General features: G+C 45.6%; 1 protein-coding gene across 2 annotated transcripts in view; it reads left to right on the top strand.

Annotated features, from left to right (window-relative positions):
• BNIP3L (BCL2 interacting protein 3 like) overlaps positions 1-14,020 on the top strand; it is a 37,929-nt gene extending 23,909 nt beyond the window's left edge. For both annotated transcript variants that reach the window (XM_066593510.1, XM_066593511.1), the window contains exons 4-6: positions 4,658-4,761; positions 8,391-8,540; positions 10,219-14,020. In XM_066593510.1, the coding sequence (XP_066449607.1) occupies positions 4,658-4,761; positions 8,391-8,540; positions 10,219-10,267 (303 nt within the window). In that variant the 3' untranslated portion in view covers positions 10,268-14,020. The remainder of the gene's footprint in view (positions 1-4,657; positions 4,762-8,390; positions 8,541-10,218) is intronic.
• Positions 14,021-14,814: the final 794 nt, after the last annotated feature.

Genomic DNA, 14,814 nt, shown 5'->3' with positions numbered 1-14,814 from the left:
CATAAAAAGGCAATGGACTGGTCACTAAGGGGTTAATTAGCCATGATCCTGTTGCTGGTTCACCGTCGTTCCATGGACCACTTTTAGTAGGTATGTGCTACGAAATTCTAAGAACGCCCCACAAGACCCTCCATTTAAGAGATTCTCTGACCCGGTCATCTAGTCATCACACTTTGCCCTTGGTCACAGTTGACCATTTTACTACTTCCAAGACATCAACTTCAATAACCGACTAATCACTTGCTGCCTCATGTATCCCACCCCGACGGGCGCCATTGTCATCAGAGGATCAGTGTTAAGCCCCATTTACATGCAAAGATGATCACTCAAAATTCATTCAAAAGATAGGGATAATGACAGTTTGAGCGATCATTTTGCATAAGCTGCTAATGGGCACTAATACCCATTAGTAGCTTATTAGCTTCATTTACATGTAAATGAGCCTCCAGAGCTGTATGCAAAGAACAGCAGGTGGTCTGTTATCTGCATACAGCTTTTTTGTTCTACTGCGGGACTGCAGCTGAATACAATGTTATCAGCGCTCCCGTGGAGAAGCGATCCCGTCCGAACGATGGATTTTAAGCTGAACTAAAAATCATCGTTCAGCCAAAAAGTAAACGATGGTATCAATTACACGCAACGATTATCATCCAAAAGCCATCATTTGAGCGAATTTTGAGCGATAATCGTTGCGTGTAAATGGAGCTTTATTCACTTTACCTGTCAGTGGTTATAATGTTATTAATGTATGTTGACTGCGTTAACAAGCTTGTAAAGAGAAGTTTGGCTTCCATATGAGATGGTGATCTCGTAAGTGATTTATAAGACTGATACTAAGCACATAAGTGATTTATAAGACTGGTAAGAGATTTATAAGACTGATACTACCCACGTAAGTGATTTATAAGACTGGTAAGAGATTCATAAGACCGATACTACCCACGTAAGAGATTTATAAGACTGGTAAGAGATTCATAAGACCGATACTACCCACGTAAGTGATTTATAAGACTGGTAAGAGATTTATAAGACTGATACTACCCACGTAAGTGATTTATAAGACTGGTAAGAGATTCATAAGACCGATACTACCCACGTAAGTGATTTATAAGACTGGTAAGAGATTTATAAGACTGATACTACCCACGTAAGTGATTTATAAGACTGATACTACCCGCAGCTTAAACGTGGAAATCTTTTTGAAATATCTTGCCTGGGTTATAAAGCAAATTACATTGACGGGAACAATGCTGGAAATCGGTAATTACATGGGTGCATCCAAATATTTACTGACGAAGTAAGTCCGAACGCTGGAGTGTTTTTATAGAGCAGACGAACCTGCTCGGTCACTTACTCATCCCCGTACTTCACGGTGTCCTCTGCTCTTTATACCTGCACGGGGCTAAGTCTAATGTGTCCACATCATATATCACCCTTCGTGTGTCCTTCTGAACCCCGTCTAAGGGTGCATTCACACGCAGCTAACCCGCAGGTTAGGGTTACATACAGTACAGTTACGCCTGAACATCCACAGCATTGTTTTTGAGGTATAAGGCATCCGCCTGTTAGGGCAGCACTTTGTAAGGCAGGAGGAGTCTGCCCGCCGCTCCGTAGCTTTATCATCCTACATCAGGAACACCATCAGCCTGTTATCTAATGCCTGCGGGTATGAAGTATGGTAACCCAGTTAGTGACAAATCACTGCCTAATCTGTATCCTGCTATTTCAGGTTTGTCCCGCACGGATCACGGTCTTTGTGAAGCACTTATAGCCATTGTCCTTATGGACAGACAAGACATGCAGGGCTTGAGTGGACCTTAAAAAGTGCAGATGTGAACGTAACCTTAATTTGATACAATTATTTGTAGGTGCTCAGACCAGAATTAAAAGGGTTTTCTGGCACTAAACTATTGATAACCTACAGTATCTTCAGGATACTTAACAGTTGATGTGGAGGGGGGTCCACTGCTTGACTTCTACACTGATTGAACTGACAAGAGTGCTTGTGCACTTCATTCCATGCCAGGCACAGCTCCATGCATTGTATAGTGGCTGTGCACGGTATTGCAGCTCAGTCCTTTCACTTAGGGACAGAGCTGCTCTCAGGCCATGTGACAGATGAATCTGATGTCACATGCTTGAGAAGAGGTTGCTGTGTGAACCGTGCCATCTTCAATCAGTTGATTGGGAGGGATCCATTGGGAGAATATTCTAGATCATCAATAATGTAGTCCCAGTAATCCCCTTCTAGTCAATGCTTCTCACATTTGTTGACTACAGGGTATCTGTATGAAGACTGAAAACAGCCACTAAAGTAAGAGCAAATGCCAAAAGGTGTCATCCCCCGGTCCGAGTTACCTAAAGTGTAACTTGTATTAGTTATAACTGTAAATTCACTTGCTAAAGGTTAAAAATCCAGATTGCCGGCTGCCTGAAATAGACCCTCATCTGCTAAATCACCCGTATGATTTACAGATTTGCCCTATTTCCCAAGGACATGAGAGGAAGACTCCAACTCCCTCCTCCGTACAGGAAACTGTTTGGACTACATGATCACAATCAGGGGCAAAGGATCATAAATAAGAAAAAGGGCAAAACTCATCAGGTTGTACACCCATATGCAAGTGAAAACTGCCCTAAACTCCCTGCACCCCAGGTGGAGGACTCCAACTCCCTCTACTTCTTTCTGCTCAGTTTTTATACAGATGTAGCAGCCTATGCAATGCAGAACTGTCTCACAGCAAGACTGTCCTTGTTGCCCCTAGCAACCAATCAGGGCTCAGCTTTCATTTTACCTCAGCCATTTCAGAAACGAAAGCTGCGCTCTGGTTGCTATGGGCAACAAGGACAGTCTTACTGTGAGACCATGTTGATACACAAGGCCCAATAACGTCTTGGCATGTATAATGTGTAACCTGTGACGGATAATGACCCCATAGTGCTGTCATATGAAACATGCTGTCAGAATATGGTCCCCAATAGCTGTTTAGGGAGGACCACGAATTGTCCACACAGGTACATACATATCCAGGGGGGGGACCACGGAAAAGTAGCTGGGCGCCACACTCTTATGAAAGCGATCTAGAAAAAAAATCTGTCCTAATTACTCATAGTAACCAACCACAGCGCAGCTTTAACCCCTTAAGGACACGGCCTATTTTGGGCTTAAGGACGCAGCGATTTTTGGCAGATTTTCATCAGAATTTTTCAAAAACCATAACTTTTGTATTTTTCCGTCGACGCGGCCGTTTAAGGGCTTGTTTTTTGCGTGGCGAACTGTAGTTTTTATCGTTGCCATTTTCTCGTACATTGACTATATTGTAAAACTTTTTTATACATTTTTTATGATAGCAGGGAGAGAAGACATCAATTGATGACACAATACATTTTTCCTGCAGGGCGGTACAATTACAACAATACCAAAATTCTTATATTTTTTTTAGATTGTATCACTTTCCTGCAATAAAACCCCTTTTTTGATTTTTTTTTTTTTTTCCCCCCTGAATCGCTGCATTCAAAGTCCTATAACTTTTTTATTCTTTTATGTATGGAGCTCTGTGAGGGCTTATTTTTTGCAAGACGAGCTGTAGTTTTTAATGGTACAATTTTGGGGTACATACGGCTTTTTTGATCACTTTTATTGCGTTTTTTGGGAGGTAAAATGCTAAAAATTAGCATTCTGCCTCAGTTATTTAGCGGTTTTTTTTTTACACTTTTTGCCATGCAGGATAAAAAGTGTGTTCAACTTATGGACACGATGATACCACGCTCCCTCTGTGAACCCTTCCCAGGCCATGATCTACATAGATCGCGGCAGAGAAGAGGTTAACAGCAGGGGTCGCATCTCTGATGCACCCCCGCTGTTGCAGCGGGAGGCCGGCTATCAGTGACAACCGGCTCCCGCTGCTCTCACGCTATCCACATGACGTGAGAGTACGTCCAGTTGCAGGAAGTACCCCGCTGCCATGACGCACCCTTACGTCATGTAAAATTAAAGCTGCGCTGTGATTGGTTGCTATGGGCGGCAAAGCTTTTTTTTTTTTTTTTTTTTTTTTAAAGACTACTTTCATAATTGTGTGATGCCGGGCTCATTTTCCATGGCGCTCCCTGTATTTGGCCATAAAGATGAGATACCACATGGACACAGCTGTGTAAACCAGCACATATTTACCCATAATCCACCTCACTCTAGAGTAGTGTGTCCAGGCTGGCCATGGAGAATAATAATATTATTACTTCATATATACATTATATCATTCAAGCTGCTCTGAGATGTCCGTAACCTTATTGGTGGGGCATTGTCCTCACAAATAAGAGTACAGACAATAAAAGGGACATTTTTAAACCCATCTGCCTCATTGTTTTTTTTTTTTTTGCCTTCTTCTGGATCAACATTGGGTAAATGGGGGGAACAAGATGGACACGTTTCTTTTTTTGACCTTACACACTATGTTTCTGTTACCACATGCATATCTAAATCCAACCGTCTAAACGCAGCAACAACGGTGTATCCAAATAATAAAAGCAAAAACACTTTATTGCTCCATGTTTAGAAAAAACAGGCAACGTTTCGACCTTGCGGTCTTTCTCCAGCCTGCAGTAAACTCACCGTGCACACCTTATGTACAATAGTGATAAGGCCAATATTTTTTTGCAGTCTGAAGAAGAAGATGGAGAAGTAGAGAAAGAAGAAGAAGCGTTAAAGAAGAGCGCAGACTGGGTATCCGACTGGTCTAGTAGACCCGAAAACATCCCCCCAAAGTAAGTGGCTGACTAATATTGTGCAGCGTGCGGAAATATTTGGCATACTTGTGTGATCCCTGCAGCCGTCCCGGCCGCTGCCTCCCTCTGTTTTCCTCCGGCGTTCTCATGTGGTATAAAGAAGTCTGTTTTTTTCATTAGTCTTTGCAGAGCTGCGCTACGTGAAGATATTACAGAGCGGCCAAATGTTCCCACAACTGTTTTATGGAAAATCGCCCTGATTATGGGGGCTTTTATTCTGCATGAAGAAAGCAGGAAATACACAAAAGGCCCCATACATCCCTTTAGGTGTCGTACACATGGCTACTTTATGGTGTTGTAATATGGCACCCATAGGAGCCTCACTGGACCTCTGTATACCTCCGATAGCATACAGTACTGGAGGGATTTGATGCTGTATTATGGCGCTAGAAGAACTGGTGGCGCATGGAGTACAGAGCCGTAGAAACTATGTCTGCCACTGCAGCGTCCCAGGAGCGGGTCTCAGCCTAGAAGACGGCGGGGATTACAGTAGGGCCTTGTCACAGTGGTACTACAGTCTCCAACCCGGAAGGTAACCAGGGGCGGAGGGCAGGCTATCAAATGGGGTTGGTTGCTTACTTGATTCTGTGGTTGTCACGGGTGACGCCACCGTTCCTTCCTCCGCAGTGAAACTGCAAATGTAATAAAGTTCACACACATGGGTAGTAGGGAAAACACGCAATTGCCAGGAACAGTCAGCAACTGGAACTTTACTTGGAACAACTTACATAAGCTACAGTGCAGTAGATGAAAGTGGCTGTAGCAAACACACCAGTGCAGGCAGAATTAATGGTGACAGGGAGGCAGACACAGGATGACACCATGCCCACAGTCCAAGTTATCTGTGCAGCACCACTCCTGGAAAAGATAGTCCGTAGGAGAACACGAACTCTCTACTGGTCACTCACATGTCTTGCAGGAACTCTGCACAGTGGACTTCACAATTCAGGCACACTTCAGGGCTCGGGTCCTTGGGAAAACTTCAAGGCCACCTCTCTGCTTCTTCCGTCTTCACCACATGCAGATTGAAGGTGCCTGCATGCGGGCCACACTCCAACAGAACACTCTACTTCCAACTCAGGCCCCAGCCAAGACTCGAAGCAAAAAGCCCAATCATCCAGCTTGCAACCACATATAAGAAACATGGTCACATGACTTACACAAGATACATTTCCAGACATGACCCAGACAGTAACCCCTTCAGTGCTGCAGCTAGGCAATACACGTCTTATTCATGCAACATAAAACGTACTGACCATGCTCATAAGACTATATAGATCATCCAGCACCTTCCTGAAACATCTATAAATGAACTTCTGTACACTAAGCACCATATAGACTGTCTTATGCATTAGGCCTTAGGGAAGTGGGGAAGCCCAAATGTATCTGTAGGCACCAATTCACCTGACGGAGCCCTGTCTTTGGTTTACCTTTAGGCCAGTTTCACACGAGTGTATTTGTAACGTGCCCCAGCGGGTGTTATTACACGGGCGAGTGCGATATCAGGTCATGAAACGTGGCCTAATATCACGCTTGGGAATGTCCGATATGCCCACAGATGTGAAGCGTTTCTGTGTCAAAAAATGCCTTGCATCACTTCAGGGAAGCAGCGATCCTTCAGCGCAGCTGAAAGATCGGCAAGTGTGTCCTATTGTCTTTAATTGGAAGCCTCACATTGTATTCACCTCGTACGCCGCACAATGCTTCTGCTTTCCCCTGAAAACATTGGGCGAGACTCCCCAAGGGAACGCCCAAACGGTATTATTGTACCATTTCACCACCGTAAGTTAGGGGTGGTGACAAGGTACCAGCTGTCAAAGAATTTACTAACGCCCCCAGCCTCTAATTGGCTGGGGGGCGTTACTAAATTCAGACAGGGCAGGAGGATGGCGGCGAGGCAGGGAGCGGCCGCGCAGTCAGAGGCAGAAGCGCCGGAGGACATCGGCCACTGCTATTCTGCGACAGCATAAAGACAGCGGCCAGGCTGGGTGCGGTGGCACACACAGAGGCGGCAGAAACGCCAGAGGACACCGCCAAGGCTGGAAGCGGCGGACTCTTCGAATACTCCAAGTGGCGTCCTGGCACGGTAGGAGGACCGCGGCAACAGTCGGTGCGGCGGGTGAGGCAGAGGCAGCGGCTGAGCCACATGGTAAACGGCCCCCATGAGTGAGTAACCGGGGCAATTGGCGCCGGGTAGGGAGCTGACAGCCGGCTGCAAAGAAATGGCTGCACGGAGCACTGAGGGAGCACAGGGACAGCAGCAGCGGCTGGCCTGGAGGGTTAGGGTTAGGAGTTAGTTTTCCTATTAGACTTACATTTATTGCTGTAAAGGCTTCTGTAGGCTTCGGTCACGTCACTACAGACGCTGCTGCTAGGACCTTTAGCACTGCAGCCAAACGGGAGCTAGGGGTTTGATAGGGGTGTTCCTCCATCCAAGCCCTGTCAAACCCCTAGCTTCCGGGTGGTGAGAAGATAATACCCGCCCAAACATAGGACATGCTGCAGTTTTTTCCTGGAGGGGGGGGGGGGGGGGGGGAGAGACGCTCATGTATGTGACCCTATTCGAAAGAATAGGGTTCATGTTAATGTGAGATTTGTATGAAGCAGAATCCTGAGTCGATCTCTCTACATAAAGGAGGGGTATTGGCTGCTTCTAAGCAAGAGCAGTGGATGTTAACACTCTAAATGCCGCTGTAAATTCTGACAATGGCCTTTAAATGCCCCAATCAAAGCTCGGGGGTCCCGAACAGCCCACGTGCAATAAGATCGCGACATCCCATTCAGTTGCCATAGCAAGCCTTGATCAAAATGCATTATAATGTAATACTGTGGTACTACAATATAGTGTATGAGTGACCAAATGATTGCATGTTCATGTCCCCTGTGGGGACTAAAAAAAAATGTAAAAATACGTTTAAAAACCTTTTCCCATATCAGTGATAAACAAAAGAAATACAACATATTTGTAAAGTTCCGAGTTATCAAAGTACCACATTTGTTATCCCGGATAGTGAATCCCCCCCACCCCCCCAAAAAAACCACGCACACCAGAATTGCGCTTCTTTGGTCACCCCACTTCCAAGAAAAAAATTCATGAAAAGCGGTTTAAAAATCATACATAGCCCAAAATGGTTCCAAAAGAAACTACAGGACGTCCCGCAAAAAGCGTTCCCTCGCACAATTTCGAGACCCCAACAATGCAAAGTTTTTCAGTACATTATATGGAACATTAAATAGTACCACTGAAAAATACAACTCGTCCCGCAAAAAACAACCATCTGCGGCGATGGATACATAAAAGAGTTAGGATTTTTTGAAAATGGGGAGGAATAAACGAAAATTTAAAAAAGGGCCCGACCTTAATGAGCAGCTCCTGGTACGCACAACTAGGTGCCATAGGGAGACGGACCCTTCAGTGAATGGTCAGCAGTGAGTGTAGCAGCTGCACCTCCATGTATAGGTAGCGGTACAACATCTATTCTTACTATGTAGAGATGAAGAACAGCTCCCCCTTCTGGCTGATCATTGATAATGCAGAACACGATGGCAGTGACCTCATCCAGTAACTCCAGAAGGATTGTGTTAATTTCTGTTTTTTTTTTCACCAGGGAGTTTCATTTCCGACACCCCAAAAGATCAGTGTCTCTAAGTATGAGGAAGACGGGGGCCATGAAGAAAGGGGGCATCTTCTCTGCAGAGTTCCTGAAAGTTTTCATTCCTTCTCTTTTCATCTCCCATGTCCTGGCTCTGGGGCTGGGGTAAGTCTGACAGCCCCTACTGGAAATATGCGTCATTAATGTATTGTTTATGTGCCACGTATGACTGGATACACCACGTTACTGCAGATGACCCATCACACAGGCCAACGCAATATCTATCAGAGAAACTTGAAAACCTGCGATTTTTGCCTGCGAGTCTGACACGTTTTGCGTGAAAATTGCATGTTGTTTCACTTGAAAAAATACTTAAACTTGAAATCAGTGGGTAATTTTGCTGTGCGAGTTCCATCCAAATCGCACTTTAACGGAACTCGCATAGGAGAATCCGTTGTGTAAACACGGCCTAAAAGAAAACCCAACTGTTGCACAGCATTAGAGATGAGCGCGCATACTCGCTAAGGACAATTGCTCGATCGAGCATTGCCCCTAGCGAGTATCTCTCCGCTCGGGAGCAAAGGTTTGGGTGCCGACGCGGGTGACAGGGGAGTTGCGGCAGTCAGCAGGGGGGGAGAGAGGGAGAGGGAGAGAGAGAGATCTCCCCTCCGTTCCCCCCCCCTCTCTCCCCCGCCGCTGCCGGCAGCCAAATCTTTGCTTCCGGGCGGGCAGGTACTCGCTCATCTCTACACAGCATGTTTACACTTAAAGCCACGCTACATGTCGTGTTAGCAGATATTTTACTCTCTCGTTCAGATTTCTAAAGGGGTTTTCCACCCTTTTTGTAATTGATGACTCATCCTCTGACCCGCTGTCCAGACATTGTCATCAGCGGTCAGCACAGGAAGTGGGAGCGTTGGCTTCACTCCAATTGAAATTAATGGGAGCGCCGCACATCCAGGCTGACCAGGACAGAAGCAGGAAGTGTAGTAGCCGCGCTGCGCTCCCGTTCATTTCAATGGGAGTGAAGCCAGCACTCCCACTTCCTGCTGTGACAACATCTGACCTGTTGTACTGGATGGCGGGCTGGATGACCAATTGAAGGACAGGAATCCCCTGCGGCGGACACCCTTCCATCAACTACTGATGGTAGGGTATACTTCATCAGTTTTAAAAAAGGTTAAAGGACAAAAAAGCCCTTTAACTTTTATTCTCTGTTCGCACATAAAGCTGAATTCAGAATTCTGCTGGCTTCCTTTTACCAGATAGCAGTGCATTGTGGGAATCTTTACTTTCATTTTGGATCTGGATAGTAAAGATGATGCCATACAACTAAAAGCTAGGACAAGGTAACTTGTGGAAAGTATTTACAGAGTTACTAAACTTTTCATGTAGGCTTTAATTGTGAAAAGTTGCTGTAAATTAGAGTTGCCCTTTTAAGGGGTATTCCCATCTCAGCCCAGCAGCCTGTATGACACGGCCATTGGTGGCTAGTTGTACTAAGACAGACAAATTGGCTGTTCTTCACTGTTTCCTTAACTCCCATCCACTTCTAGAGAAGATATAGAAACATTGTAGAACACGCAGCTTGGCTGTTTCAGTACTTGCGGCCACATCGCTGAGTTAGGACAGGGTGTGGGGACCTCATTCTGGCCTTTGTTGCAGGACCCAGAGTTGGGACCCACATCTAATAGATTGTTATAGCATACTCCGTGGATATGCCATAAGTGTCCAAGATGGGAATACTCTTTTAAAATTTTATTTGCATAGAATTATCAGACTGCCAGGCTTCGAGGGGCGCCCATCTCTTACTGTGTTCCATTTTGTGTTTTTGTCATTGCAGCATTTACATTGGAAAAAGACTGACCCTCCCATCTGCCAGTTCTTATTGATGGAGCATGATCTGGAATCGAACCCTTGACCCCGTGAAGGTGTGTTCCTGTCACATTTGTGCATTTGAACTTTGCACCATGTTAAGCATGACTCAAAGCACCCTCTTCTTGTCACCCATCTTACAAACCTGGGAGCCCTTTCTAGCAACCTCGAGGAGGTTCGGAGCACCAATCTCTTAATGTGAAGAACCCAACTCACCAAGCAGATCATCTCTTGAGAGCCCCCGGGAGAAGAAGAAGTGTCTGACTGAAGCCAGCCGTGCTTTTACGTGGTCACTGCCTGGCTCAGACCAGAAATGTTCTCTCCACGGACAACCATCCAAACCCACCAGGTCATGCCTACGATGGGCCCCAACCCTAGATCTATAACTTGATCACCCTGTAGCCTTCTGGTGAGAGCACCCAAAAACACCTTCACCAACAGAGAGGTGTCCACATATCTGGTCCCATCAACGCCCAAGCTGCAGAGAAGCCAGATGGCCCACGGGGCTCATCTATTTGGATTGCATAATTTGACCCCATTGACGGTGGGGAATTTTGGAATTGCCTTTTCCGATCCCAACTCAGGACTGCCACAGAATATACCGTAATATGTTGGGGACTTGAGGCTTGCTAAGAAACATTCATTTTTTTGAGATGCAATTTTTGGAAAGGTTCAAGTAAAGTAACTAGTCTGCCAATTCACAGAGATAGCAAATCCTAGTGTGAACTGGACCGATGATCATCTCATGTCTTCTAGATAAACCGCTGTCCCTGGAGACTAATCACACACTGCCCGAAGGGTATATATATAGGTAGAGATACTAATCCCACTGAGCACCCCTCCTAACACTGACGTCAACCAGGATTGCTAGAACCTGGATCACAATCTCCAGTTTTACTGCTCTGCCCCCCATTAGTAGAGTCAGTTCCTAGGTATGCCCCCTCATAATGTCATCAGTCTCACCACCAGTCGTTACCTTGTGTGGCCTGATCCTTCCCTCATTCCCGTGGTTTTCTTTCTTTCTCCCTATGTTTGTCTTTTATTATTTTATCTTTAACATACAAAATGTGAATTTGTATTGCTTAGAAGATACTGAAGAACCTGTAACGCTAGGACGTCCATTCCGTGCGGATCATATCTGCGGCCCCGGCCACGTGTAGTCGTATAATACATGAGCACAAGCCAATATGGACAGCAAAATGGACTGTTTGGAGCATAAGCAAAGATGAGGACCACAACTGTGAAATACTTGAGGTCTGGCTTGTGACACGGAGAGTACGTGGGGCCCCGTGGAGTAACATTGACTGCCTGAGGAGCATATTATATTATACTGCTGGCTACTGTTAGTCAAGAGACTCTGAAGCTTTCATGTCATGGATTGTTTAACGCTACCAGTTACCAAGGTCCTTCCTATTATATACCAATATATGCAAGTGAAGACTAGTGGCCGATGTAGCAAATATAGGAGAAGAGCGGCAAGTCTTAATAAAGGCACATCTGATCTCCCATAGATGTTAAATTAAAGGACAATGGCTTTTCCTCTTGATGCCCATTGTCTTGGTTGGCAGATGTGCCGACAATCCAATATCTAGGTGGATTGGCAGGTACATTTTGTTCAAGCCTGTTATTTTCCCATAGGCCCTACTTATTTCTTATTTCTTAAAGGGAGCCTGTCAAAAGGATAGGCTCCCTTTAGACTGAGGTATCTGTATGATGTCCTAACTAGGCAGAACTAAGGGAACAATTAAAGTAATAACCCCTTAATGGCCACCAATCTGACTTTTTACGGCGGTCATTTAGGGGCCTACAGGACCTTGCTGTAAAATAAGCCTCGTGCTGACCTGGAGTAGATAGTCGACTGTCTAATGACAGCCAAACTCCTGCTCTAAAGGACGGGATCAGACAAGTCTCTGATCCCAGTGGTAAAGAGTGACTGCGGCATGATCAATGGGGACTCCACCCTTCCTTTTGGACCACTGGGCTTCCCCGTTAGTGAGTTCAGACCAAACAAGTCTAAATTCACTATCCGGCTGCAAACTTTTGCAATGTCCAGTGCCATGATGGACCTCCAACCAACTGTGCCACGATCAGGGACAGGGAGACCACCATGCAGTCAACTACAAAGTGATGCCCTAGGAACAACCTGCATCATATTGATACACAGGATAATCTATTAGTGTACATAAATATGCCAATACACTATGGGGGAACTTACGATACCAAAGGTGGCATAAAAAAAATTGGAAACACTTCGGCTCAATCAAAAACAATTGTCACTTTTTACATTTACGTGGAATAGTGCCAGAAATCTGCTCCAGCTAGTAGGCCGCGTAGATCTATTTTTAAGCGAATAGACAGTTTGAGATGTGCCTATTGCAAACTTTCGCAATCTTTTTAGGCTCGTGGCACCCCTGCAAAAAAAAAAATAGGTTTAAAAAAATACAAAAAAAAAGCGTTAAAAAAAACAACCTTTCCCACTCTGTGGCACCCCTGACGGCTTCTCGTGGCACTTAGGAGAAAATTATGCAAATCACACATTACCCCTAAATGATAGCAAAGCGATATATAATTTATATAATAAAAAATATCTGTATAAAAAATAATTTAAATAAAAAAAGTTATGGCTGCTGAAGCAAACGAAAAAATGAAAACAAATGAGTGTGCTGGTGAGGCCCAAACAAGCCTCATCACTAGGGGCTTAAATGGGCACTTGCACATAATTGAGGCTACAAGAAGTGCCATATCCCCCTCAGAAAGAGAGTCAGAGCTGCAGAGAAGTGTCAAGTAACCTGATTGGCCAAGAGGGCTCGCAGGGGAGGGGCATATACAGGAAGCTGTTACCCCAGCCTATATAAAGCTGCCATTCAGCATCATTAGGGCATCATACAGATGCGGTAAACATACAGGGGCCGTTCCTGGTGTAAACTGCTGGGATCCCACCACGTTTTCAGTCCCGGCATCATTATTCTGAGACCCTGACATGAAGATTACCTGGCCCTAATAATTTGTAAAGCGTAACCCTTGTCACTGTATTGGATACGGCCAGCGCCCGAGTCCACAATCCAGTGTTATATTATATACCTACACAGATATCTGTTCTCACAGAACAATGGACGCGTGTTTACAGGACGGACGGACTAAAATAAAAATGGCTGCCGTGATGGTTTGCGCTCTTCAGTTGGCAGAGCCTTGCAGTGCCGTGTTTACCCTCCCCACATACCCCATAATCAGGGGCAAAAGGGAGACCGCAGTTTTGGTATCTGGTTTTATATCTTCATCTACAGTGGATATATAAGGTCTGCACACCCCTCTTATAATGCCAGGTTTTGGTCATGTTATAAAATCGGACCGATGATTTATTTCCCCCCTCGGTGTGACCCGTCATCTGTACAAATAACGGGCACCTTCAAGGCGGAAACAAATCTGAAATGGTTCATCGTTGTCGGATTTTTTAACATGACCCCAACCTGGCATTTTCACAGGGGGGTGCAGACTTTTTACGTCCACTGTATTGGAATGGCAAATTTAGATGTTAAATCGGTGCGCCTGAGGCGGCCATGTTGGAGGCCACACTAATATGCATGGGAAGGCGTTTTGCTTCAATGATGGCATTGACCTACAAGATGCCTGTCTCCATGCCGGGTAATCATCAGGCGCCGTCTACACGCCAACGTAACGAGGCGAATACTGAAATCATCCTTTATAGAGTTTCCAGGGAAATGCCTAAATTGTAGCTGTACTCATTTTGTACCATTAAAGCTCTCACTATACGTCTGCGTTCGCGTCTGATTTCTTATATCCGCACGATGTAGAATATCCTACTGTTTGTAGATAACATACATTAAATATATATTCCCGTCTGGCATATTCACAGTCTGATAGCTGCAGGTCCCAGCTCTGGGACTCACGCCTATCTCAAGATCAGAGCCCGGCCACCCCTGTATCTGGTGGCCCAAGGTTGTCTTTAGCCAAGTGGACTGTCTGACGGCGGTTCTGTAACTCCCATAGAAGTGGATGGGAGTTACAGTAACAGTGTAGCGCAGCTTGGCTATTCTGTACTCCTGACTATGGCGTACAGGGTAATATTATCATCTTGAATATGATAAACTAAGATAGTAATATCCCTTTAAGACAAGGTCTGTTCATAGAAACTATTCAAATCTACAGACGACCTTTAAAGGGGTTGTCCCGCGCCGAAACAGCTTTTTTTTTTTTTTTCAATAGGCCCCCCGTTCGGCGCGAGACAAACACAAGGGATGGGTTAAAAAACAAAAAAAAGTTTAGTACTTACCCGAATCCCCGCTCTGCGGCGACTTCTTACTTACCTTACCAAGATGGCCACCGGGATCTTCACCCACGATGCACCGCGGGTCTTCTCCCATGGTGCACCGTGGGCTCTGTGCGGTCCATTGCCGATTCCAGCCTCCTGATTGGCTAGAATCGGCACACGTGACGGGGCGGAGCTACGCGATGACGCGTAGAAGGGGCGGAGCCAGAACGCCACTCGTGCCGAGACCCAAGAGAAGGGAGAAGACCCTTCTGCGCAAGCGCGTCTAATCGGGCG

The sequence above is a fragment of the Eleutherodactylus coqui genome, chromosome 2 (genome assembly GCF_035609145.1).
Source record: "Eleutherodactylus coqui strain aEleCoq1 chromosome 2, aEleCoq1.hap1, whole genome shotgun sequence".
NCBI lineage: Eukaryota > Metazoa > Chordata > Amphibia > Anura > Eleutherodactylidae > Eleutherodactylus > Eleutherodactylus coqui.
The sequence above is the reverse complement of the archived record's forward strand: the minus strand, read 5'-3'. Positions and strand labels throughout refer to the sequence as shown.